Source organism: Scyliorhinus canicula, chromosome 5, assembly GCF_902713615.1.
Source record: "Scyliorhinus canicula chromosome 5, sScyCan1.1, whole genome shotgun sequence".
NCBI classification, from domain to species: Eukaryota; Metazoa; Chordata; class Chondrichthyes; order Carcharhiniformes; family Scyliorhinidae; genus Scyliorhinus; species Scyliorhinus canicula.
Window position 1 is genome coordinate 228,142,091 of NC_052150.1, and position 27,814 is coordinate 228,169,904.

The 27,814-nt window shown below is 54.0% G+C and overlaps 1 protein-coding gene across 1 annotated transcript in view; it reads right to left on the reverse strand.

Moving 5' to 3' along the window:
- bop1 (BOP1 ribosomal biogenesis factor) overlaps window positions 1–27,814 on the reverse strand; it is a 169,312-nt gene that overhangs the window by 24,747 nt on the left and 116,751 nt on the right. The window contains exons 4-7 of the mRNA XM_038796475.1: window positions 23,928–24,082; window positions 23,129–23,246; window positions 7,762–7,863; window positions 2,297–2,509 (exon numbers count right to left, since the gene is read on the reverse strand). Of these exons, the coding sequence (XP_038652403.1) occupies window positions 2,297–2,509; window positions 7,762–7,863; window positions 23,129–23,246; window positions 23,928–24,082 (588 nt within the window). The remainder of the gene's footprint in view (window positions 1–2,296; window positions 2,510–7,761; window positions 7,864–23,128; window positions 23,247–23,927; window positions 24,083–27,814) is intronic.

Consider the following 27,814-nt stretch of genomic DNA (forward strand, 5'->3'; position numbering starts at 1 on the left):
CGTTTTCTGTCCATCCCGATTTGGCCAGGATAAGGTGAAGGAGAGCTGCCTTCTTAAACTGTGCAGTCCATGAGGTGTACGTACACCCACAGTGCTGTTAGGTGGAAGAGTTCCGGGATTTTGACCCAGTGACAATGAAGGAATGCCAATATCAGGATGGTGAGCGACTTGGATGGGAACTTCCTGGTGGTGGTGTTCCCATGTGTGCAGCCCTTGTCCTTTTATATGGTAACGGTCATGGATTTGGAAGGTGCTGGTTTGGTAAAGGTCATGGATTTGGAAGGTGCTGGTTTGGTAAAGGTCATGGATTTGGAAGGTGCTGGTTTGGTAAAGGTCATGGATTTGGAAGGTGCTGGTTTGGTAAAGGTCATGGATTTGGAAGGTGCTGGTTTGGTAAAGGTCATGGATTTGGAAGGTGCTGGTTTGGTAAAGGTCATGGATTTGGAAGGTGCTGGTTTGGTAAAGGTCATGGATTTGGAAGGTGCTGGTTTGGTAAAGGTCATGGATTTGGAAGGTGCTGGTTTGGTAAAGGTCATGGATTTGGAAGGTGCTGGTTTGGTAAAGGTCATGGATTTGGAAGGTGCTGGTTTGGTAAAGGTCATGGATTTGGACGGTGCTGGTTTGGTAAAGGTCATGGATTTGGAAGGTGCTGGTTTGGTAAAGGTCATGGATTTGGAAGGTGCTGTCGAAGGAGCCTTGGTTGGAACTCAAGGACTTCAAGGTAACATTTTTCATTCACATTTCTTTGGGAATGATTACAAAATGCGCCATGTAAAGTGCACCCCTTAACAGAACACCTCCTTTCTTTTCTTTTCGAATTACTCCAAGTGATGAGTGTTACCAGTAAACCCAGCATTTATTGCTATCCTGATAACCATTCTAACAGAATTCTGATACGTCTAAAGAAGCTGGAGTTATGAGTCAACCAAATTGCTGTGGATCTGATGGAGTCACATGTACCCAGACCAGGCAAGGGACAACAGATTTCCTTCCCTAAAGGACAGTAGTGAACTAGAGGGATTAACAGCAATCTGGCAGTTTAATGGTCACTATTACGGAGACTAACTTTTTATTCCCGATGTATTTAATTGTATATTAGTGACAAAGCTTTGACAAACATCCCTTCTCTCTCCACAGATGCTGTCAGACCCGTTGGGATTGTTCAGTATTTTCTGGTTGGGTTGTATTTTAGTGATCTGCCCAAGGGCAGCTCTTCTGCTCATTTCTCCAAGCTGCTCAAATCTCGCTCTCCTCTTCAGTTGCTCGGAGGAACCTTCCATTTTACCTTCAGTTTGTCTAATATCATGGTTCACTTTCTCCCTTTAGGTCTTCATCTCTCCAATCTTTCTTCAAATACCTCCTTCAGCAAGTTCCCATGTCTCAGAATAGGGCCAATGTCACCTTGTTGCCTTTTCTTGATGATTCTTGGGTGGTATAGTGATATGATTCTGTGACCTTCCATGAACACCGTCCTTTTTAAAAAACTTATTCCAATTAAGGGGCAATTCAGCATGGCCAATCCACCTATCCTGCACGTCTTTGGGTTGTGGGGGTGAGACCCTTGCAGACACGGGGAGAATGTGCAAACTCCAGACGGACAGTGACCCGGGACCGGGATGGAATCAGGATCATCAGCGCCGAGGCATCAGTGCTAACCAACTGTTCCAGAAGTTGGCCAGTGAACGTGACCTCTGCTTTCCCACCACTGACTGTCTGACTTTTAAATTCCCCGGCTACTTTGCGGATTAGGTCTCCTGTCTCCAGATCATTAGTCCAGTGATATGACCGGTATCCTACTGTACCCCTCAATATTTCAAAATAACTCCTTGCTATTGTGCCCTGTTTTATATCTACTGGTTGCAGAAACATTGTTCATTCTTCGGTCAGAAGAATTCTCTTTCCCAGAAAGAAACCTGGGACATTAAATATATTCAAGGCGGAGTTGGACAGCTTTCTGAATGACAAGGGATACACGGGTTTTTGGTGGTGGAGGCAGGCAAGGAGAGTTACGGTCACATCAGATCAGGCTCGAGGGTCCTACTCCTGCTCCTACTTCTTATGTTTTTAGGTCTGAGGTTTGTGATATCAATGTGGACCTGCAGTGGAAGGAGACCTTCTGGCCACTTTCTGTGGATAGCCCTGATCCTGAAGAGTCAACAGAATACCTCCAAGCAGACAGACTACTAGAGGGAGCCAAAGGTCATGGCTATCGGCAAGTTAGCCACCAAATGTAACCATGAACGACCCAAAGGCAGCACACAGATTGGATGTGCCATCGAGCAGAGGAACTCCTTACCTCCTCCTCCGTTAATAAGTACTCAGGTGGGGGATTATAAGACTCCTCGTGCCCTGGGAGCTTCAGCTTTGGTGCAGGGACGTGCATTTTATGCCGACCCAGGATTGCGTTGGGATCTTCCTGTGCCCACAGATCATAGTAGTGCGCCGTGTCATCTCGCGGCTTGCGTGGTTTGATCCAGCCCAGTTTGATTGCATTGACAAGTTTCGAAACCTGCAGGATGAGAGAGAGTTTAAATATAAAAACCAAAGTTAAAGCTTCAACATAACAAGAGAATGGTAATGACTGAAGCCCATTGATTTTCCCTGGCCGTTAGCTTAGCCACCCTCTCTTACTCTCGCGTCTAAACAGCTGGGTTCAAATTCTTCAGCTGTAGCCAAGCCTCCATTAATATTTCTCTAGCTAATAAATAAAAAGGGAGTTTTGTTCCCGGAAAAGAATGTAGAACATACAGTGCAGAAGGAGGCCATTCGGCCCATCGAGTCTGCACCGACCTACTTAAGCCCTCACTTCCACCCTATCCCCGTAACCCAATAACCCTTCCTAACCTTTTTGGTCACTCAGGGCAATTTTATCATGGCCAATCCACCTAACCTGCACGTCTTTGGGCTGTGGGAGGAAACCGGAGCACCCGGAGGAAACCCACGCAGACACGGGGAGAACGTGCAGACTCCTCACAGACAGTGACGCAGCGGGGAATCGAACCTGGGACCCTGGCGCTGTGAAGCCACAGTGCTAACCACTTGTGCTACCATGCTCCCTAGAGCAAAGGAGTAATGGGAAGACCCTCCACCATTCGAGATGTGCCAAAGCTAATAAGGGTCTCACTCTAAGGGTCATTATACAAACTTAGTACAGAACAGAAGCCATTCAGCCCATCGAGCCCGAGCTGGCTCTTTGATAAAGCAGCTGTGCTTCGTCCCACATCCCCGTTTTCTGGTGTAACTCAAACTCCTCATCCTCAAGCACTCAGAATAAAATCAGCTCTGATGGAAGTGGGCCACCCCCTCTCGGTGTAAAACACCGGTTAGACTGTAGTTATAGAGTGCTGAATACAATTCTGGTCACAACATTATGGGAAAGATGTGATTATATGAGAGATGGGGATTTGGGCAGCACGGTAGCAACTGCCCATTAAAGATTATTCCAAGAATCAGCTCCTTTTCAGATCAAGCGTTTCAGAGCCCAGCAACTCAGTCACTGACCTGCGGACTTAAATGTTTTTGCCAATGATTTTGAAGCTCTGGGGCAGGATTCTCCAAACACAGGGCTATGTCCCCACGCCGGCGTAAAAACGCTGGCGTTTCATACGACACTTTCCATATAAAACCGTACAGCGATTCTTCTACCTGCAGGGAACTGGCAGGGCCCCGGAGTGCTTCTCAACCCCCCACCCCGGTACTCAAACTCCTGCCCCCCACCAGGGTGGCCGCGGACTGAGTCCGCAGCCGCCACCTGAGGTTCCCGACTGGCAATACTTGGTTAGAACCACGCCGTTGTGAACTTGACCAGTTTTTCCCCGGAGAATAGCTGGGCGTGGGCTCTATCAATGTCCCGCCAGCCGCGCAAGAGCAATTCTCTGGGGACCAGAGAATCGCGGGAGTGCTGCCGGCCATGATTCTCGCGTGAACATTAATTCTCCACCCCCGTGCCAAATGAGATTTCGGAATGGGCCTGCGGAGAATCCCACCCCAGGCCTTCAGTTACTGAACCAATTTCTGAACCACTTCTTGGGTAATACTTTCAACTTGTGCCCAAAACAGGCATGAAGTGGGCGTGTTGACTGCATCAGCCACCTGATAATAATCAATGCTAAAGTTCTTCTGAAAAACTGACTTGCTGGAAGATAAACAAATTAGGCACACGCAGAATAAAATCAGCTCTGATGGAAGTGGGCCACCCCCTCTCGGTGTAAAACACCGGTTAGACTGCAGTTATAGAGTGCTGAATACAATTCTGGTCAACACATTATGGGAAAGATGTGATTATATGAGAGATGGGGATTTGGGCAGCACGGTAGCACAAGTGGATAGCACTGTGGCTTCACCGCGCCAGGGTCCCAGGTTCGATTCCCCGCTGGGTCACTGTCTGTGAGGAGTCTGCACGTTCTTCCTGTGTCTGCGTGGGTTTCCTCCGGGTGCTCCGGTTTCCTCCCACAGTCCAAAGACGTGCAGATTAGATGGATTGGCCATGATAAATTAACTTTAGTGTCCAAAAAGGTGAGATGGGGTTATTGGGTTACGGGGATAGGGTGGAAGTGAGGGCTTAAGTGGGTCAGTGCAGACTCGATGCGCCGAATGGCCCCCTTCTGCACTGTATGTTCTATGTTCTCATTAACCGAGGGAATAATTTACTGTCCACTCTTTTAAAGTGTCTCATCTTCTGGAAAGCCTCCACTTGGTCCTCTTAACATTCCCTGTTCCAAACGTTTCCAAGCTCTCCTCAATACAGAATTACCTTCTGCCTGAAACGTCCTGGTATTGGGTTGATAATCAAGGGTTGGATTCTCTGTCCAGCCGCACCTGATTTCTGGTTCAGCGCGCCGGCGGGATTCTCCGTGTCACCGGCTGGTCAATGGGGTTTGGCATTGTGGGGCAGCCCCACGGCGGGATTCTCCGTGTCACCGGCTGGTCAATGGGGGTTCGCATTGTGGGGCAGCCCCACGGCGGGATTCTCCGTGTCACCGGCTGGTCAATGGGGTTTCGCATTGTGGGGCAGCCCCACGGTGGGATTCTCCGTGTCACCGGCTGGTCAATGGGGTTTCGCATTGTGGGGCAGCCCCACGGCCTGATTCTCCGTGTCACCGGCTGGTCAATGGGGTTTCGCATTGTGGGGCAGCCCCACGGCAGGATTCGCCGTGTCACCGGCTGGTCAATGGGGTTTCGCATTGTGGGGCAGCCCCATGGCGGGATTCTCCGTGTCACCGGCTGGTCAATGGGGTTTGGCATTGTGGGGCAGCCCCACGGTGGGATTCTCCGTGTCACCGGCTGGTCAATGGGGTTTCGCATTGTGGGGCAGCCCCACGGCCTGATTCTCCGTGTCACCGGCTGGTCAATGGGGTTTCGCATTGTGGGGCAGCCCCACGGCAGGATTCGCCGTGTCACCGGCTGGTCAATGGGGTTTCGCATTGTGGGGCAGCCCCATGGCGGGATTCTCCGTGTCACCAGCTGGTCAATGGGGGTTCGCATTGTGGGGCAGCCCCACGACGGGATTCTCCGTGTCACCGGCTGGTCAATGGGGTTTGGCATTGTGGGGCAGCCCCACGGCGGGATTCTCCGTGTCACCGGCTGGTCAATGGGGTTTGGCATTGTGGGGCAGCCCCACGGTGGGATTCTCCGTGTCACCGGCTGGTCAATGGGGTTTGGCATTGTGGGGCAGCCCCACGGCGGGATTCTCCGTGTCACCGGCTGGTCAATGGGGTTTGGCATTGTGGGGCAGCCCCACGGCGGGATTCTCCGTGTCACCGGCTGGTCAATGGGGGTTCGCATTGTGGGGCAGCCCCACGGCGGGATTCTCCGTGTCACCGGCTGGTCAATGGGGTTTGGCATTGTGGGGCAGCCCCATGGCGGGATTCTCCGTGTCGCCAGCTGGTCAATGGGGTTTGGCATTGTGGGGCAGCCCCACGGCGGGATTCTCCGTGTCACCGGCTGGTCAATGGGGTTTCGCATTGTGGTTCAGCGCGCCGGCGGGATTCTCCGTGTCACCGGCTGGTCAATGGGGTTTGGCATTGTGGGGCAGCCCCACGGCGGGATTCTCCGTGTCGCCAGCTGGTCAATGGGGTTTCGCATTGTGGGGCAGCCCCACGGTGGGATTCTCCGTGTCACCGGCTGGTCAATGGGGTTTGGCATTGTGGGGCAGCCCCACGGCGGGATTCTCCGTGTCACCGGCTGGTCAATGGGGTTTGGCATTGTGGGGCAGCCCCATGGCGGGATTCTCCGTGTCACCGGCTGGTCAATGGGGGTTCGCATTGTGGGGCAGCCCCACGTCTCCGGGAAACCCGGTCTGCCTTCCAGCAAAATGGAGCATCCTGACGGCGGAGAATCCAGCCCCAGGGCTCTCAAATTCAAAGCCCAACACTGGAAAAGTGTCAAAGTGAATTCATTAAATTTGTTGAATAATTTGTGAGCTGGTATCAGTAAACGGCCCGAAGGTAATAAACACCTGAACTGCTTTACTAATGTCCATCAGGGAAAGGAAATTCCCTCTCCCCCAATCCAGCCTGCATCTCGCTCCCAGACTATAGGACTAATTTCTAATGGCCTTGGAGCAGATAGCAATGGGCAATTACTGCAGAGCCGTCAAGTGTTCCGCATATCCTGAGGATAAGGAAAATAGAACATAGAACAGTACAGCACAGAACAGGCCCTTCGGCCCTCGATGTTGTGCCGAGCCATGATCACCCTACTCAAACCCACGTATCCACCCTATACCCGTAACCCAACAACCCCCCCTTAACCTTACTTTTATTAGGACACTACAGGCAATTTAGCATGGCCAATCCACCTAACCCACACATCTTTGGACTGTGGGAGGAAACCGGAGCACCCGGAGGAAACCCACGCACACACGGGGAGGACGTGCAGACTCCGCACAGACAGTGACCCAGCCGGGAATCGAACCTGGGACCCTGGAGCTGTGAAGCATTTATGCTAACCACCATGCTACCGTGCTGCCGTTTAAAAACACACAGTAAAATGGTCGGCAGTGAGTGATTTCCAAAGAGAATCGGAATCCCTCCTGATGGCCCTGTTCAAATTTCCATCAGTTAAAACAAAAGACTGTTTTACATTGACTGGAAATACAGCCACGTGCACCAATGATAAGGAAGCTGTTGCAGATATCATAATAGGACAGAAGGCACAGTCTCAGATTTAAGACTGATATGAAGAGGAATTGAGGGGTTGTGAGTCTTTCGCACTCCTTGCACAGAGAGCTGTGGGAGCCAAGTCCTTGAGTATATTTAAGGCTGAGAGAGATTCTTGATCAGTAGGGGAATCAAGGTGAGCAGGGAAAGGGCAGGAACGTGGACGTGTGGAATGTTGGAAAAGCCATGTTCCTATTGAATGACGGAGAAGGCTCGAGAGGCCGAATGGCCTACTCCTGTTCCCATTTCTTATTGTTCGTATGACGAAATGTCGAGGCAGGTTATAACATTATTTCTGCATTACTGCAATTAGATTTGTACAGCGCACAATTTACAGTATAGCCCCTGTCTGAGGTGGCTGATTTGTGCACAATCGGAGCTATAGTAAAGGTGTGAAGTGGTCAAGCTGCAGGGTAAGATGATGTGTGTGAATTCAGAGAGGACTCAGGCTGAGTTTGGTTTAGCCCAGGATACTTTGTCAGCTTTGTCCAATGTAACCTGTGGCCTTGCTCGAACTTCTCTGAGGGGAAAGGGGGAAGAGAGGAGAGGAAGAATGATTCAATAGCCATGGCCTGGCTCAGGAACAATTTCAAGGTCTTACCTTCTCCTTCTCAATGAGCGATGGAATGAAGCTGCGCTTGTGAGCTGGGTGGTTGGTCACGGGGTGAATCATCGTCTCATGGGTAAAGAAATCTATGGAAGGCTGAACAAGAAGGAAGGAAGGGTGTTAATATCAGAATCTGTACAAACCACATAACTCTGAGACAGAGCAAGTCTATGAGTCAGTTCCACATAACACCTGTATGCAACTCTGGCCTGTGCAAACCGATCACTTCCTCGAAGAATGGACAAATGCAGACTGAAATCCAATGTGTCAGAACTAGAAGGAAATGGCAGTGTGGTTTGAGGAGACTGGGAGGGATATTAAAGGGTGTGGGAAGTGAGGGGGAGAGTGGGATTAGACTGGGTGGGATATTAAAGGGTGTGGAAAGTGAGGGGGAGAGTGGGATTAGACTGGGTGGGATATTAAAGGACGTGGGAAGTGAGGGGGAGAGTGGGATTAGACTGGGTGGGATATTAAAGGACGTGGGAAGTGAGGGGGAGAGTGGGATTAAACTGGGTGGGATATTAAAGGGTGCGGGGAGTGAGGGGGGAGTGGGATTAGACTGGATGGGATATTAAAGGGTGCGGGGAGTGAGGGGGGGAGTGGGATGAGACTGGGTAGGATATTAAAGGGTGCGGGGAGTGATGGGGAGAGTGGGATTAGACTGGGTGGGATATTAAAGGGTGCGGGGAGTGAGGGAGAAAGTGGGATTAGACTGGGTGGGATATTAAAGGGTGCGGGGAGAGAGGGGAGAGTGGGATTAGACTGGGTGGGATATTAAAGGGTGCGGGGAGAGAGGGGAGAGTGGGATTAGACTGGGTGGGATATTAAAGGGTGCTGGGAGTGAGGGGGAGAGAGGGATTAGACTGGGTGGGATATTAAAGGGCGCAGGGAGTGAGGTGGAGTGTGGGATCAGACTGGATACGATATGGGAAACACGGTAGCACAGTGGTTAGCACGGTAGCACAACACCAGGGACCTGGGTTTGATTCCCGCTTGGGTCACTGTCTGTATGGAGCCTGCAAGTTCTCCCTGTGTCTGTGGAGGTATCCTCCGGGTGCCTCCCACATGTCCTGAAAGATTTGCTTATTAGGTGAATTGGACACTGGGAGAGTGGGATTAGACTGGGTGGAGGGAGTGGCATTATTAATCTGAAGAAATAATTCCCACCATAGATTTAGTGGATAAAATAGATAATAATCTTCCATGATTTTCAAGGTCCACAGACTGATCACTCAATATCATTATCAAATTCGGCTCATTTAGTCAGGATTGGTTAGAACAAAAGAACTAGGAGCAGGAGTAGGCCATCTGGCCCCTCGAGCCTGCTCCGCCATTCAATAAAATCATGGCTGATCTTTTAGTGGACTCAGCTTCACTTACCGCCCGCTCATCGTAACCTTTTTTTTTTCCTTTCCTGCTCAAAAAACTATCTACCATTGCCTTCAAAACATTTAATGAAGGAGCCTCAACTGCTTCACTGGGCAAGGAATTCCAGATTCACAACCCTTTGGGTGAAGGAATTCCTCCACAAATCAAACCTAAATCTGCTCCACCTTATTTTGAGGCTATGCCCCCGAGATCTCGTTTCACCTGCCAATGGAAACAACCTGCCCGCATCTATCCTATCTATTCCCTTCATAATTTTATATGTTTCTCGAAGATCCTCGCTCATTCTTCTGAATTCCAATGAGTATAGTCCCAGTCTACTCAATGTCTCCTCATAAACTAACCGTCTCAACTCCAGAATCAACCTCCAGTGCCAGTACATCCTTTCTCCAGTAAGGAGACCAAAACTGAGCACAGTACTCCAGGTGTGGCCTGATCAGCACCTTATAGAGCTGCAACATAACCTCCCTGCTTTTAAACTCCATCCCTCTAGCAATGAAGGACAAAATTCCATTTGCCTTCTTAATTACCTGCTGCACTTGCAAACCAACCTTTTGCGGACACCCAGGTCCCTCTGCACAGCAGCATGCTGCAATTTTTTATCATTTAAATAATAGTCCATTTTGCTGTTATTCCTACCAAAATGGATGACCTCACATTTACCAACATGTACTCCATCTGCCAGACCCTTGCCCGCTCACTGATACTATCTATATCCCTCTGCAGACTTTCAGTCTCCTCTGCACACTTGGCTCTACTACTCATCTTAGTGTCATCTGCCAACTTTGACACATTACACTTGGTCCCCAACTCCAGGTCATCTATGTAAATTATTAGAATACAGGCCCAACACTCTGCACTGAAGAGCTCAAACGCAGGCGAGACTGATGGGATTATATCATTTCTCTCCCAGCTGCAAGGTTTTAGGAGAGTTTGGGCTGAATCCAATCGGGCACAAAGCCAAGCACAGAGCTGGCCAATTGTTGAAGTGAGGTGGCCCACTTCACTCACGTATTAGGCTGCCCAGTGTAAAAGTGTTGGGGAAAAGTGGGCAGAATGGTAGCACAGTGGTTAGCACTATGGCTTCATAGCGTCAGGGTCCCAGGTTCGATTCCTGGCTGGGTCACTGTCTGCGCGGAGTCTGCACGTCCTCCCCGTGTGCGCGTGGGTTTCCTCCGGGTGCTCCGGTTACCTCCCACAGTCCAAAGATGTGCAGGTTAGGTGGATTGGCCATGCTAAATTGCCCTTAGTGTCCAAAAAGTTTTAGATGGGGTTACTGGGTTACGGGGATAGGGTGGAAGGGAGGGCTTAATGTGGGTTGGTGCAGACTCAATGGGCCAAATGGCCTCCTTCTGCACTGTATGTTCTATGATTCCTAGTCTGTGTGATTCCGAATCGAGGGTTTTTAATGCGAACACTGGCTACAAAGGGATGGGGAATAGGGAGGAGTTGCGGGGGGTGGGGCAGGGGAATCACTCACTGCCAGCACCAGCGTCCTTTACTCCAATAAACATCGGGGGGAAAATTCCTTTCAAAGGTCACCTGCCTCAAGACAATTAGTCCGTCCCTAAGGGCCAATGGTTAGACAGATTTCACCAATTCCAGGCCAACCTAAGAGTGTTTTTGAAAGAGCAGACCGCATTCATTGGGATGAAGTATGTTCAGAGGAATTCAATGTAAATTCTTTGAGTGGAAATTTTGAACGCCAGCCCAAGTTAGGAAACTATTAAAAAAAAATCCTTTAAGTAACCCTTTGCACTCAACATATCCTCGGCGGGTATTAACCAGTGTAAAAGCGATTGCTCCAGAGGGAAGCAACCTGTCTGCAGACAGGTACTACACCATAGGGGGGTCGCGGGTGTGTGAGACAGGGAGGGAGGGTGGTCGCGGGTGTGTGAGACAGGGAGGGAGGGTGGTCGCGGGTGTGAGAGAGCAGGGGGGAGGGTGGTCGCGGGTGTGAGAGAGCACGGGGAAGGGTCGTCGCGAGTGTGTGAGCGCGTGGGGGGGGCAGGAGGGTGGTCGCGGGTCTGTGCGAGAGAGGGAGGGAGGGTGGTCGCGGGTCTGTGCGAGAGAGGGAGGGAGGGTGGTCGCGGGTCTGTGCGAGAGAGGGAGGGAGGGTGGTCGCAGGTGTATGCGAGAGAGGGAGGGAGGGTGGTCGCGGGTCTGTGCGAGAGAGGGAGGGAGGGTGGTCGCGGGTCTGTGCGAGAGAGGGAGGAAGGGTGGTCGCGGGTCTGTGCGAGAGAGGGAGGGAGGGGGGTCGCGGATCTGTGCGAGAGAGGGAGGGAGGGTGGTCGCAGGTGTATGCGAGAGAGGGAGGGAGGGTGGTCGCGGGTGTATGCGAGAGAGGGAGGGAGGGTGGTCGCGGGTCTGTGCGAGAGAGGGAGGGAGGGGGGGTCGCGGGTGTATGCGAGAGAGGGAGGGAGGGTGGTCGCGGGTGTATGCGAGAGAGGGAGGGAGGGTGGTCGCGGGTCTGTGCGAGAGAGGGAGGGAGGGTGGTTGCGGGTGTGTGTGAGAGAGGGAGGGAGGGTGGTCACGGGTGTTTGAGAGCGGGGGGGGTGGTCGCGGGTGTGTGAGAGAGGGAGGGAGGGGGTCGCGGGCGTGGGAGGGAGGGAGGGTGGTCGTGGGTGTTTGAGAGCAGGGGGAGGGAGGGGGGTCGCGGGTGTTTGAGAGCAGGGGGAGGGAGGGGTGGTCGCGGGTGTTTGAGAGCAGGGGGAGGGAGGGTGGTCGCGGATGTGTGAGACAGGGAGGGAGGGTGGTCGCGGGTCTGTGCGAGAGAGGGAGGGAGGGTGGTCGCAGGTCTGTGTGAGAGAGGGAGGGAGGGTGGTCGCGGGTCTGTGCGAGAGAGGGAGGGAGGGTGGTCGCGGGTCTGTGCGAGAGAGGGAGGGAGGGTGGTCGCAGGTGTATGCGAGAGAGGGAGGGAGGGTGGTCGCGGGTCTGTGCGAGAGAGGGAGGGAGGGTGGTTGCGGGTCTGTGCGAGAGAGGGAGGGAGGGTGGTCGCGGGTGTGTGAGACAGGGAGGGAGGGTGGTCGCGGGTGTGTGAGAGGGAGGGAGGGAGGGTGGTCGCGGGTCTGTGCGAGAGAGGGAGGGAGGGTGGTCGCGGGTCTGTGCGAGAGAGGGAGGGAGGGTGGTCGCGGGTCTGTGCGAGAGAGGGAGGGTGGTCGCGGGTGTGTGAGAGAGGGAGGGAGGGTGGTCGCGGGTGTTTGAGAGAGGGAGGGAGGGTGGTCGCAGGTGTGTGAGAGAGGGAGGGAGGGGGGTCGCGGGTGAGAGAGGGAGGGAGGGTGGTCGCGGGTGTTTGAGAGAGGGAGGGAGGGTGGTCGCGGGTCTGTGCGAGAGAGGGAGGGAGGGTGGTCGCGGGTCTGTGTGAGAGAGGGAGGGAGGGTGGTCGCGGGTGTGTGAGAGGGAGGGAGGGTGGTCGCGGGTGTGTGAGAGAGGGAGGGAGGGTGGTCGCAGGTGTGTGAGAGAGGGAGGGAGGGTGGTCGCAGGTGTATGCGAGAGAGGGAGGGAGGGTGGTCGCAGGTGTATGCGAGAGAGGGAGGGAGGGTGGTTGCGGGTCTGTGCGAGAGAGGGAGGGAGGGGGGTCGCGGGTGTGTGAGACAGGGAGGGAGGGTGGTCGCGGGTCTGTGCGAGAGAGGGAGGGAGGGTTGTCACGGGTGTGAGAGAGGGAGGCAGGGTGGTCGCGGGTGTTTGAGAGGGGGAGGGAGGGGGGTCGCGGGTGAGAGAGGGAGGGAGGGTGGTCGCGGGTGTTTGAGAGAGGGAGGGAGGGTGGTCGCGGGTCTGTGCGAGAGAGGGAGGGAGGGTGGTCGCGGGTCTGTGCGAGAGAGGGAGGGAGGGTGGTCGCGGGTGTGTGAGAGGGAGGGAGGGTGGTCGCGGGTGTGTGAGAGAGGGAGGGAGGGTGGTCGCAGGTGTGTGAGAGAGGGAGGGAGGGTGGTCGCAGGTGTATGCGAGAGAGGGAGGGAGGGTGGTCGCAGGTGTATGCGAGAGAGGGAGGGAGGGTGGTTGCGGGTCTGTGCGAGAGACGGAGGGAGGGGGGTCGCGGGTGTGTGAGACAGGGAGGGAGGGTGGTCGCGGGTCTGTGCGAGAGAGGGAGGGAGGGTTGTCACGGGTGTGAGAGAGGGAGGCAGGGTGGTCGCGGGTGTTTGAGAGGGGGAGGGAGGGGGGTCGCGGGTGTGTGAGAGAGGGTGGGTGGGTGGTCGCGGGTGTGTGAGAGGGGGGAGGGAGGGGGGTCGCGGGTGTGTGAGAGAGGGGAGGGAGGGTGGTCGCGGGTGTGTGAGAGAGGGAGGGAGGGTGGTAGCGGGTGTGTGAGAGAGGGAGGGAGGGTGGTTGCGGGTGTGTGAGAGGAGGGAGGGAGGGGGGTCGCGGGTGTGTGAGAGAGGGAGGGAGGGTGGTCGCGGGTGTTTGAGAGGGGAGGGAGGGGGGGTCGCGGGGTGTGTGAGAGAGGGTGGGTGGGTGGTCGCGGGGTGTGTGAGAGGGGGAGGGGGGGGGGTCGCGGGTGTGTGAGAGAGGGAGGGAGGGTGGTCGCGGGTGTGTGAGAGAGGGAGGGAGGGTGGTTGCGGGTGTGTGAGAGAGGGAGGGAGGGTGGTTGCGGGTGTGTGAGAGAGGGAGGGAGGGGGGTCGCGGGTGTGTGAGAGAGGGAGGGAGGGTGGTTGCGGGTGTGTGAGAGAGGGAGGGAGGGGGGTCGCGGGTGTGTGAGAGAGGGAGGGAGGGTGGTCGCGGGCGTGTGAGAGAGGGAGGGAGGGTGGTCGCGGGTGTGTGAGAGAGGGAGGGAGGGTGGTCGCGGGTGTGTGAGAGAGGGAGGGAGGGTGGTCGCGGGTGTGTGAGAGAGGGAGGGAGGGGGGTCGCGGGTGTGTGAGAGAGGGAGGGAGGGTGGTCGCGGGCATGTGAGAGAGGGAGGGAGGGTGGTCGCGGGTCTGTGCGAGAGAGGGAGGGAGGGGTGGTCGCAGGTGTATGCGAGAGAGGGAGGGAGGGTGGTCGCGGGTCTGTGCGAGAGAGGGAGGGAGGGTGGTCGCAGGTGTATGCGAGAGAGGGAGGGAGGGTGGTCGCGGGTCTGTGCGAGAGAGGGAGGGAGGGTGGTCACGGGTGTGAGAGAGGGAGGCAGGGTGGTCGCGGGTGTTTGAGAGAGGGTGGGTGGGTGGTCGCGGTGTGTGTGAGAGGGGGAGGGAGGGGGGTCGCGGGTGTGAGAGTGAGGGTGGGTGGTCGCGGGCATGTGAGAGAGGGAGGGAGGGTGGTCGCGGGTGTGTGAGAGAGGGAGGGAGGGGGGTTGCGGGCGTGTGAGAGAGGGAGGGAGGGTGGTCGCGGGTCTGTGCGAGAGAGGGAGGGAGGGTGGTCGCAGGTGTATGCGAGAGAGGGAGGGAGGGTGGTCGCGGGTCTGTGCGAGAGAGGGAGGGGAGGGTGGTCGCAGGTGTATGCGAGAGAGGGAGGGAGGGTGGTCGCGGGTCTGTGCGAGAGAGGGAGGGAGGGTGGTCACGGGTGTGAGAGAGGGAGGCAGGGTGGTCGCGGGTGTTTGAGAGAGGGTGGGTGGGTGGTCGCGGGTGTGTGAGAGGGGGAGGGAGGGGGGTCGCGGTGTGTGAGAGTGAGGGTGGGTGGTCGCGGGCATGTGAGAGAGGGAGGGAGGGTGGTCGCGGGTGTGTGAGAGAGGGAGGGAGGGGGGTTGCGGGTGTGTGAGAGAGGGAGGGAGGGTGGTCGCGGGTGTGTGAGAGGGGGAGGGAGGGGGGTCGCGGGTGTGAGAGTGAGGGTGGGTGGTCGCGGGCATGTGAGAGAGGGAGGGAGGGTGGTCGCGGGTGTGTGAGAGAGGGAGGGAGGGGGGTCGCGGGTGTTTGAGAGCAGGGGGAGGGAGGGGGGGTCGCGGGTGTGTGAGAGAGGGAGGGAGGGGGGTTGCGGGTGTGTGAGAGAGGGAGGGAGGGTGGTCGCGGGTGTGTGAGAGGGGGAGGGAGGGGGGTCGCGGGTGTGAGAGTGAGGGTGGGTGGTCGCGGGCATGTGAGAGAGGGAGGGAGGGTGGTCGCGGGTGTGTGAGAGAGGGAGGGAGGGGGGTCGCGGGTGTTTGAGAGCAGGGGGAGGGAGGGGGGTCGCGGGTGTGTGAGAGAGGGAGGGTGGTCGCGGGTGTTTGAGAGAGGGAGGGAGGGTGGTCGCGGGTGTTTGAGAGCGGGGGGAGGGAGGGTGGTCACGGGTGTGAGAGAGGGAGGGAGGGTGGTCGCGGGCATGTGAGAGAGGGAGGGAGGGGGTCGCGGGCGTGGGAGGGAGGGAGGGTGGACGCGAGTGTTTGAGAGCGGGGGAGGGAGGGTGGTCGCGGGCATGTGAGAGAGGGAGGGAGGGGGTCGCGGGCGTGGGAGGGAGGGAGGGTGGTCGCGAGTGTTTGAGAGCGGGGGAGGGAGGGTGGTCGCGGGCATGTGAGAGAGGGAGGGAGGGGGTCGCGGGCGTGGGAGAGAGGGAGGGAGGGTGGTCGCGAGTGTTTGAGAGCGGGGGAGGGAGGGTGGTCGCGGGCATGTGAGAGAGGGAGGGAGGGGGTCGCGGGCGTGGGAGGGAGGGAGGGTGGTCGCGGGTGTTTGAGAGCGGGGGAGGGAGGGTGGTCGCGGGCATGTGAGAGAGGGAGGGAGGGGGTCGCGGGCGTGGGAGGGAGGGAGGGTGGTCGCGGGTGTTTGAGAGCGGGGGAGGGAGGGTGGTCGCGGGCATGTGAGAGAGGGAGGGAGGGGGTCGTGGGCGTGGGAGGGAGGGAGGGTGGTCGCGGGTGTTTGAGAGCAGGGGAGGGAGGGGGTCGCAGGTGTGTGAGAGAGGGAGGGAGGGTGGTTGCGGGTGTTTGAGAGCAGGGGGAGGGAGGGGGGGTCGCAGGTGTGTGAGAGGGGTTGGTGGTCGCGGGCATGTGAGAGAGGGAGGGAGGGAGGGGGGTCGCGGGCATGTGAGAGAGGGAGGGAGGGTGGTCGCGGGTGTGTGAGAGAGGGAGGGAGGGTGGTCGCGGGTGTGTGAGAGGGGTTGGTGGTCGCGGGCGTGAGAGAGAGGGAGGGAGGGTGGTCGCGCGTGTGAGAGGGGTTGGTGGTCGCGGGCATGTGAGAGAGGGAGGGAGGGGGTCGCGGGCATGTGAGAGAGGGAGGGAGGGGGTCGCGGGCATGTGAGAGAGGGAGGGAGGGGGTCGCGGGCATGTGAGAGAGGGAGGGAGGGGGTCGCGGGCATATGAGAGAGGGAGGGAGGGGGTCGCGGGCATGTGAGAGAGGGAGGGAGGGGGTCGCGGGCATGTGAGAGAGGGAGGGAGGGGGTCGCGGGCATGTGAGAGAGGGAGGGAGGGGGTCGCGGGCATGTGAGAGAGGGAGGGAGGGGGTCGCGGGCATGTGAGAGGGAGGGAGGGGGTCGCGGGCATGTGAGAGAGGGAGGGAGGGGGTCGCGGGCGTGTGAGAGAGGGAGGGAGGGGGTCGCGGGCGTGTGAGAGAGGGAGGGAGGGTGGTCGCGGGTATTTGAGAGTGGGGGGAGGGAGGGGGGTCGCGGGTGTGTGAGAGAGGGAGGGAGGGTGGGTGGTCGCGGGTGTGAGAGAGCGGGGGTGTGTGTGTGTATGTGTGTGTGTATGTATGTATGTATGTATGTGTGTGTGTGTATGTGTGCGTGCGTGCGCACCACTCTCCTGTTTTCTCCCATAACCCCTGATCCCCCTGTTAATCAAGCCATTCGACCACTTCTCACCCGGGTTTAGCTCAGTTGGCTGGACAGCTAGTTTATTATGCAGAGCGAGACCAGCAGCGTGGGTTCAATTCCCGTACCGGCTGAGGTTATTCAGGAAGGCCCCGCTTTCTCAACCTTGCCCCTCGCCTGAGGTGTGGTGACCCTCAGGTTAAATCACCACCAGTCAGCTCTCCCCCTCAAAGGGGAAAGCAGCCTATGGACATCTGGGACTCTGGAGACTTTAGCTTACCTAGAACAAGTCAAGTATTTATCCAATTCCCTTTAGAAAATTATAATTGAATTTGCCTCCACTGCCTTTTCAGGCAGCACCTTCCAGATCACAATAACATCTCTCCTCACCACCCCCTCTTTGCCATGATCTTCTATAAATGCCCTCAAGTTATTGCTCCTCCTATATCGGAAATAAATTTCTACTAATTCAGTCTGTCAAAGTATTCAAAGATTTTAAACATCTCCCGTTCTCCTTCTCGACTCCAGCTTCACCAGTCTGCTCACATCATTAAAATGCCTCATCCCTCGATTTAATTCTAGCCTCAACTTTCTTCCTTTAAATAATTCATGTGGGGAGGAGGCAGAGGTTCCTTCAGTTGTACTGGGAAGAACACATCCGGAGTACTGTGGACAGTACTGCTCTGCTTATTTAAGGAAGGATAGAATGGGCTGGAAGCAGTTCAGAGAAGGTTTACCAGGCGGGTCGCAGTGTAGGCGAGACAACTTTGGTGTGTATCCGTTGCAGTTTAGACGAGCAAGAGGTGACTTGATTGAAACATACAAGATCCTCAGGGGCATTGACAGGGTGGATGTGGAGTGAATCATGGAACTAGGGGTTTAAGAATAAAGGGTTGTCTATTTGAGAGAGAGGGGAGATTGTTTTTCTCCGAGGATCATGAGTCTTTGGAACTCTATCAAAAGGCAGAGGAAGCAGAGTCTTTAAATGTTCTCAAGGCAGAGCTAGATAGATTCTTGATAAGCAAGGGGGTCGGCAGGGAGGTTGTAGTCAGATCAGCTATGATGTTACTGAATTGTAGAGCAGACTCAAAGGGCCGAGTGGCCTACTCCTGCTCCATCTGTTCGTGCACTGTTAATAACACACATATGGTCCAGAAAATCCCCGCAGTCGTCCTGTAGATCGGGACCTGTAACTCAGGTGTAGATTAGAAAACACGTTCCATAAATTCGGCAATTTAGCCTCACCCCAAGGCACCAGTTGCCGATCCCGCACCTCCCCACTGTCCAATGTTAGCTCCACATTTAAAATGGTCATCCTCTTGTTAAAATTCTCTCGGCCTCACTCCTTTCGATCCAAGTAACCGCCTCCATCTACTCCTGCAATAACTCTCCATTCCTTGAAGCACCCACCCCCATCCGGAAAACCCCATTGATGGCCGTGGTTTCCAGCCATCGATACACCACTGGAGAACTATGATAGAGGACAGATCAATAGAGATATCGAAGGGGGTACTTCATTCAAAATACTCAGAATAATAAAATTCCCACGATAAAGGCAAATTCTACGCTCATGACACAAACATCTGTGGTTAACTGAAGAAGTTGAGGAAAGCATCAAACTTAAGGAAAAAGCTTCCAACTGCGTAAAGGTGGGTGGCAGGTCAGGTGATTGATCGGAGTATAATGAACAGCAGAGAATGACCAAAAGGTTCATCAGGAGACAGAAATTAAGAGTACGAGAGGAAGATAGCGAGAAATTTAAAAAAGGATAGAAAGAGTTTCTTGCAGGTTTATAAAAAGAAGTGAAGTGAGTGTTGGTCCTCTAGAGAGTGACAATGGGAAGTTCATAGATAATGAGGAAATGGCGGATGAATTGAACAAATATTTTGCTTATATCTTCACTATAGAGGATAGAAAAATAATTCCAGTAATGGCTGTAAATCAGGCGGTGGAGGACAGAGAGGAACACGGTGAAATTATAATCAGTAGGGAAGCTGTACTGAGCAAACTGATAGAGCTACCGGCTGACAAGTCTCCTAGATTCTGTAACGGTTCCATCAGATTGGAAAGTAGCAAATAAAACCCTCTATTCAGGGAGGCAGGGAGGCAGAAAACAGGAAAGTATAAGGCAGTCAGTTGGACGTCTGTCATGGGGAAGGCGTGAGAATCGACCGTAGGAAGGATATTTTGGAGGGAGTTGGTTCAGAAGAGTGAAAGATGAGTTGACTGAAGTATATAAGATCCTGAACAGTCTTCACAAGGTGTGGAAAGGGTGTTTCCTCTTGTGGGGGACAGAGATGAGGAGAATCTTTTTCTCTGAGGGTTGAGGCCAGTGATTTTATTTTTAAGATGGAGGTAGACAGATTCTGGTTAGGTTATTGGCAGGTAGATGGGAACATGGAATTCAAAACAAACAGACCAGCCATGATCTTGTTAAATGGCGGAGCAGACTGGAGGGGCCAGATGGCCTATTCCTGCTCCTCGTTCTTTTGTCCTTCAGCTCAATGTGGTGACTCACCACCATCACCTTCTCCGGGCTGTTTAGCACAGGGCTAAATCGTTGGCTTTGAAAGCAGACCAAGGCAGGCCAGCAGCACGGTTCGATTCCCATAACAGCCTCCCCAAACAGGCGCCGGAATGTGGCGATTAGGGGCTTTTCACAGTAACTTCATTTGAAGCGTACTCGTGACAATAAGCGATTTTCATTTCATATGGGGTTGGTTTAGCTCACTGGGCTAAATCGCTGGCTTTTAAAGCAGACCAAGCAGGCCAGCAGCACGGTTCGATTCCCGTACCAGCCTCCCCGGACAGGCGCCGGAATGTGGCGACTAGGGGCTTTTCATTGAAGCCTACTCGTGACAATAAGCGATTTTCATTCATTTTTCATTTCAAAGTCACTGAATGCTGGCCTTGCCAACAACCTCCACATCGCAGGAATAAATGGTTTCTGGGGCTTGAAGGAAACGGGGATTAATTGGACAACTCTTTCAAAGAGATAACCCGAGGCATATTGAACCAAATGGTCTCTCCTGTGTTGCATGATTCTGCCAGGGGGGTGTGTGGGGTGGGCTGCATATCGAGGGATAGGAGCCGGAGTTGGTGGGGTGCACAAGAGAGGAAGAAAAGGTGGTAGGAAGATGGGAAGGAGGTTAAGAGTAAAATGGATAATGTGAAGGTGGGAGGATAGTTTCACCCAAATCAGAGATGTGGAATATGTCGCTGAAAAGGGGTGCAAAAGTGGAAAATGTATAAAGGCAGCACAGTGGTTAGCACTGTTGTTTCACAGCACCAGGGTTCCGGGTTCGATTCCCGGCTTGGGTCACTGCCTGTGCAGTGTTAATGTAAGCCTACTTGTGACACTAATAAAGATTATTATTATTACAGGCGGCTGTTCTGAAAGTTCAGGACCAGTAATAATGTTCTGGATAATGTGCTTCAATATTTTCACAGCTCAACAACAGCCTCTAGTGACAGATACCTGTACTACAGCAGAATAATACCAGCTTTGCAGCATCCGATTCACCCAAAGTTCAGAGTGGAGTTGAGAATATTTTGATCATTTTCACTTACTGCGAGGCAATGGCGCACATGTCCAGAGTTACTGATTGAAATAGAGAACATGTCAACTCATAAAAATTGGTTCGATAGATGGCAAATGGATAGAGAAACAGAGAAAAAGCGAGACTGACGGGGGCGAGGGCGTGCGACGGGGGCGAGGGCGTGCAACGGGGGCGAGGGCATCCGTCGGGGGCGAGGCGTGCAACAGGGGCGAGGGCGTGCGACGGAGGCGAGGGCGTGCAACGGGGACGAAGGCATGCGTCGGGGGCGAGGCGTGCAACGGGGGCGAGGGCGTGCGACGGGGGCGTGCGACGGGGGCGAGGCGTGCAACGGGGACGAAGGCATGCGTCGGGGGCGAGGCGTGCAACGGGGGCGAGGGCGTGCGACGGAGGCGAGGGCGTGCAACGGGGACGAAGGCATGCGTCGGGGGCGAGGCGTGCAACGGGGGCGAGGGCGTGCGACGGGGGCGAGGCGTGCAACGGGGACGAAGGCATGCGTCGGGGGCGAGGCGTGCAACGGGGGCGAGGGCGTGCGACGGGGGCGAGGCGTGCAACGGGGACGAAGGCATGCGTCGGGGGCGAGGCGTGCAACGGGGGCGAGGGCGTGCGACGGGGGCGAGGGCGACCGACAGAGAGCTGTAGATACAGAGTAAAGCTCCCTCTACACTGTCCCCATCAAACACTCCCAGGACAGGTACAGCACGGGGTTAGATACAGAGTAAAGCTCCCTCTACACTGTCCCAATCAAACACTCCCAGGACAGGTACAGCACGGGGTTAGATACAGAGTAAAGCTCCCTCTACACTGTCCCCATCAAACACTCCCAGGACAGGTACAGCACGGCGTTAGATACAGAGTAAAGCTCCCTCTACACTGTGCCCATCAAACACTCCCAGGACAGGTACAGCACGGCATTAGATACAGAGTAAAGCTCCCTCTACACTGTCCCCATTAAACACTCCCAGGACAGGTACAGCACGGCATTAGATACAGAGTAAAGCTCCCTCTACACTGTCCCCATTAAACACTCCCAGGACAGGTACAGCACGGGATTAGATACAGAGTAAAGCTCCCTCGACACTGTCCCCATCAAACTCTCCCAGGACAGGTACAGCACAGGGTTAGATACAGAGTAAAGCTCCCTCTACACTGTCCCCATCAAACACTCCCAGGACAGGTACAGCACAGGGTTAGATACAGAGTAAAGCTCCCTCTACACTGTCCCCATTAAACACTCCTAGGACAGGTACAGCACGGGATTAGATACAGAGTAAAGCTCCCTCGACACTGTCCCCATCAAACTCTCCCAGGACAGGTACAGCACAGGGTTAGATACAGAGTAAAGCTCCCTCTACACTGTCCCCATCAAACACTCCCAGGACAGGTACAGCACAGGGTTAGATACAGAGTAAAGCTCCCTCTACACTGTCCCCATCAAACACTCCCAGGACAGGTACAGCACGGGGTTAGATACAGAGTAAAGCTCCCTCTACATTGTCCCCATCAAACACTCCCAGGACAGGTACAGCACGGGGTTAGATACAGAGTAAAGCTCCCTCTACATTGTCCCCATCAAACACTCCCAGGACAGGTACAGCACGGGGTTAGATACAGAGTAAAGCTCCCTCTACACTGTCTTCATCAAACACTCCCAGGACAGGTACAGCACGGGGTTAGATACAGAGTAAAGCTCCCTCTACACTGTCCCCATCAAACACTCCCAGGACAGGTGCAGCACGGGGTTAGATACAGAGTAAAGCACCCTCTACACTGTCCCCATCAAACACTCCCAGGAAAGGTACAGCACAGGGTTAGATATTGAGTAAAGCTCCCTCTACACTGTCCCCATCAAACACTCCCAGGAAAGGTACAGCACAGGGTTAGATATTGAGTAAAGCTCCCTCTGCACTGTCCCCATCAAACACTCCCAGGACAGGTACAGCACAGGGTTAGATATTGAGTAAAGCTCCCTCTACACTGTCACCTTTGATGTTCCTCAAAGCATTCTGGGCATTGGCGGCACAGTAGTTAGCACTGTTGACTCACAGCACCAGGGACCTGGGTTCAATTCCTGCCTTGGGTGTCTGTCTGTGTGGAGTCTGCACGTTCTTCCAGTGTCTGCGTGGGTTTCCTCCGGGTGCTCTGGGTACCTCCCACAAAATGTGCAGGTTAAGTGGATTGGCCATGCTAAATTCCCTTAGTGTCCAAAGGTTAGGCTGGATTACAGGAATGGGCTGGGGGAGTGCGTCTAGGTAGGGTGCTCTTTTAAAGGATCGGTTCAGACTTGATGGGTCAAATGACCTCCTTCTGCGCTGTCGGGGATTTCATGGCTATGGATTCTCCTGTAACAAATTACGCATTAGCACTAAGTACAAGGACATTCTGTAGACTATCCAGAGACAGTGTGCAAGAATGTACCTGAATTGCCAACAGCGCAGCTTTGTGACCCATTCTGTGTCCTGGCTGCAGCACAAAGATCAGAAATATATATAAATATATTTAGAGTACCCAATTATTTTTTCCAATTAAGGGGCAATTTAGCATGGCCAATCCACATAACCTGCACATCTTTGGGTTGTGGGGGTGAAACCCATGCAGACACAGGGAGTGTGTGCAAACTCTACACAGTGACCCGGGGCCGGGATCGAACCCAGGCCGTCAGCGCCGTAGGCAGCAATGCTAACCAATGTGCCACCGTGCTGTCCTGATCAGAAATTGATATCGTATTTGTTCCATTTGCAACTGAATACAAGAAATCTATGTTTATCCTGTGGCTGACTGATTGTTTGAAAATCAAATATTCTCACCTCATGTGGATTAAACTTTGCATCTCCATACTGTCCCTTCTGGATCCTGTGAATGAGATCTATCTGCTCATCAGATAGTCGGATTTCAGTGCCAGTCATCTTATCTGGAATGGTCCGCCTGTGAATGGAGGGATGGAGGCCGGAGAGAAAAAAAACAGGGAAAACGATCAGCAAACGACACATGTTGAAGCAACAGAATCCTCCGGTATCCTTCATCAACCTATACCCATTCAGCCAATCTGAATCCTCAGAAGCAGCACTGCAGACAAGCAATAGGCTGAGTGCAGAGGGCAAAAACAGGAGGGGTATTGTAAACAGCCACAAGAATTAGGAGGAGGCCATTCGGCCCCTCAGCTCCACCATTTGATAAGGTCATGGTTGATTGTGACCTGCGCTCCATTTTTACCCCATATCCCTACAAAAAATCTGTCTCATTCAGTCTTGAATATATTGAATGACCCAACTTCCTCCACTGCTCTCTGGGGAAGAGACAGACTAATCACCCACAGAAAAAAGAAAGTCGCATTATTGAGGTCTTAAATGGCAGGTCCCTAACCAACAGGAAGAGCCCGAGTGGTGATCCCTGGCTGTGATTCCCCATCAAATTGGGAACATGAAGACTGTTCACCTGGTGAATGACCCTTTGTGTAAAATAAATATCTCAGTACTTCACCCCAGCTGTGATGGGATGAACCGATGAGCAGTTTAATTGGGAGGCAGACAATGCACCCAAATCATCGGGACGAGTGACATATTCAGACCCCCTACTGACCCACAGCAATCCCCTCGCACTCCATACCAATAATCCGGATTTTCCATCTTATCCAGAAATTCATCCAGCTCATCTTTATTTCGGATTGGTTTGTAGATTTTCTTGCCGTCCAGATCGTAGCCAATGTGCGGATAGTCCTTGTACCATTCCATAGGGATATTGCCAACAGTATTCCGGATATCCTGTACATAAATGTGGAGCAAAGAAAAGCCATTAAATTTCATCCAGGTAAACATACATCACTGAGATAGATAGAACAGTACAGCACAGAACAGGCCCTTCAGCCCTTGATGTTGTGCCGAGCAATGATCACCCTACTCAAACCCACGTATCCACCCTATACCCGTAACGCAGTGATGATCTTAACTAAAACCCAAGTGATCAGTGGCAGACAGCCATTTCCATTATACATCTATTCACAACACAGGAGGTTGAAATCACAAACTACAAAGCGGGTTGTTCTCAGAGTCCGGGATTCCAAACTCACAGAAACTTAAAGACACTGTGCATTTAGCCCATCGCCTCAGCTAGTTCTCAGAAAGAACTGTCGAATTAGTCCCACTTCCCTGCTCTTGCTGCACTGATTGGGCAAATTTTGAAGAATTTATCAAATTAGCTTTGGAAACGTATCATTCAAATTCCTTTCAGGCAGCAGATCATAATTACCCACGGTCTAGTTTTGTTTTTGTCTCACCTCCAATTCTTTTGCCAATTACCTTCTCGGTGCCCTCGGTTCCCCCACCCATCTGCTAAAGGAAACAGTTTCTCCTTAGTTACTCCAGCAAAACCCGCCATAATTTTAAACACCTGTCGAATATCTCCTTTACCTTCTGTGCTCCAAAGAGAACAATCCACTCTCTCAAAATTGAAGTCCCACATGCTTTTTATTCTTTCATGGCATGTGGGTGTCACTGGTTAGACCAGCATTTATTGCCCGTCCCTAGTTGCCCTTCAGAAGGTGGTGGTGAGCTGCCTTCGTGAACCGTTGCAGGTGTAGCAGGTGGGCAGCACGGTAGCATAGGGGTTAGCACGATGGCTTCACAGCGCCAGGGTCCCAGATTCGATTCCTGGCTTGGGTCACTGTCTGTGCAATAAAGATTATTATTAGGTACACCCACTGTGCTGTTAGGGAGGGAGTTCCAGGATGTTGCCTCAGCGACAGTGAAGGAATGGCGATATATCTCCAAGTCAGGATGGTGAGTGACTTTTTAAAAATTTAATAAGTTTTATTGTCACAAGTAGGCTAACACTGCAGTGAACTTAGTGAAAAGCCCCTAGTCACCACACTCTGCCGCCTGTTCGGGTACACGGGGAATTCAGAATGTCCAATTCACCCAACAGCACGTCTTTCGGGACTTGTGGGAGGAACTTGTGCTAACCACTGTGCTACAGTGCCACCCTTGGAGGTATTTGCTGCCCTCGTCCTTCTAGATGGTAGTGGTCGTGGGTTTGGAAGGTGCTGACTAGAGAATTTTGGTGAGTTGCTGCAGTGCATTTTGTGGATGGTACATCCATTTTGTGGATGGCTGCTACTGTGCGTCGGTGGTGAAGGGAGTGAAAGTTTGTGGAAGGGGTGCCAATCAAGTGGGCTGCTTTGTCCTGGATAATTAAGGGGCAATTTTTTAGCGTGGCCAATTCACCTGCCCAGCACATCTTTGGGTTGTGAAGGTTAAACCCATGCAGACACGGGGAGAATGAGCAAACTCCAGACTGACAGTGACCCAGAGCCGAGATCGAACCCGGGACCTCGATGCTAACCACTGCTCCACTGTGTGTTCAGCTTCTTGGGTGTTCATGTAGCTGCACTCATCCAGGCAAGTGGAGAGTATTCCATCACTTTTTGGAGATGGTCATTATCTGGCACTTGTGTGGCATAAATAGCATCAGTGAATATCACCACTCCTGACCTTATAGTGGAGGTAAGATCACCGATGAAGCAGCTGAAGATGGTTTAGCTTCACACACTGCCCTAAGGAACTCATGCAGCGATGAGGGAGAACCAGTGCAAACTCTTTTTAAAAATATTTTATTACGGTATTTGAAATGTTTTTTTAACAGTACCATAAACAATGACATCAATATGGTGAAATAAACATTTGTCCCCCCCTCCCCCCCAGCCCAATCCAACACCATACACCAACAATCCCCCCCCCCCCCCCCCCCCCCCACCCCCAACATTAACAAGATCCGTCTCCGGGCTACCAGGGAGGCAAAGGCCAAGGCATCGGCCTCTTTCGCCCCCTGAACCTCCGATCTTCCGACACTCCAAAGATCGCCACCTCCGGACTCAGCACCACCCGTGTTTTTAGCACCGTGGACATTGCGTTAGCAAAGCCCTGCCAAAACCCTCAAAGCTTCGGGCATGCCTAAAACATGTGGACATGATTTGCTGGGCTTCCCGCGCACCTCTACCCTGAAAAACTTACTCATCCGGGCCACCATCATGTGTACCCGGTGGTCTACCTTAAATTGTATCAGGCTGAGCCTGGCACATGATTTAAGCTATTAACCCTGCTTAGGGCATCCACCCATAGACCCGCCTCTATCTCTCCTCCTAGCTCGTCCTCCCACTTGCCCTTAAGCTCCTCCACCAGAGTTTCCGGCGCCTCCGAAAGCTCCTGGTAAATATCCGATACCTTCCCCTCTCCCACCCAGGTACGGGAAACTACCCTATCCTGTATCCCCCATGGCGGCAACAGCGGAAAGGCCGGCACCTGTTTTAACCAGAGCAAACTCAATGGAATGAATGGCCTAATGGGATGAATGACCTCCCTCCGCACTATAAAGATTCTGTGATTTCCTGGGACAAGATGACTGATCTCGAACAACCCAACCCTAACCTTCACCATATTCCTCCTCACTCTCCAAGGCTGCAAACATTCTTTCCAAGTGAATCAACAATTTAACTTGCATTTCTTTCAATTTAGTCTACTATATTCATTGCTCGCAATGGTCTTCGCCTATCAAAAACAGACTGGGTGACCTCTTTACAGAATATCTCAGTTTAGCCTGCAAACAGGCTTAAGCTGCCAAGTGGCAGATACACACAAGTGCAATGACCATCTCCAACAAGAGAGAATCCAGTAATCTCATTCAACAGCATTACCATATAACAGCAATAAATGCTGGCCTAGCCAATGACACCCAGATTTCATGAATGAAAAATACCCTGCTGAGGCTCACGGTGTCAGCTCGCATAGTAAACTTAGATAGCTGGGGGTGCGTGTTTGGGGGGGGCGTGCGTGTTTGGGGGGGGGGGCGTGCGTGTTTGGGGGGGCGTGCTTGTTTGGGGGGGGCATGCGTGTTTGGGGGCTGGCAGGGCGCGATGTGGGCGTGCGTGTTTGGGGGCGTGTGTGTTTGGGGGCTGGCAGGGCGCAATGTGGGCGTGCGTGTTTGGGGGCTGGCAGGGCACGATGTGGGCGTGCGTGCTTGGGGGCTGACAGGGCGCGATGTGGGCGTGCGTGTTTGGGGGCTGGCAGGGCGCGCTGTGGGCGTGCGTGTTTGGGGGCTGGCAGGGCGCGCTGTGGGCGTGCGTGTTTGGGGGCGTTCGTGTTTGGGGGCTGGCAGGGCACGATGTGGGCGTGTGTGTTTTGGGGGCTGGCAGGGCGCGCTGTGGGCGTGCGTGTTTGGGGGCTGGCAGGGCGCGCTGTGGGCGTGCGTGTTTGGGGGCTGGCAGGGCACGATGTGGGCGTGTGTGTTTTGGGGGCTGGCAGGGCGCGCTGTGGGCGTGCGTGTTTGGGGGCTGGCAGGGCGCGATGTGGCCGTGCGTGTTTGGGGGCTGGCATGGCCCAATGTGGGCGTGCGTGTTTGGGGGCTGGCAGGGCACGATGTGGCCGTGCGTGTTTGGGGGCTGGCAGGGCACGATGTGGGCGTGCGTGTTTGGGGGCTGGCAGGGCGCAATGTGGGCGTGCGTG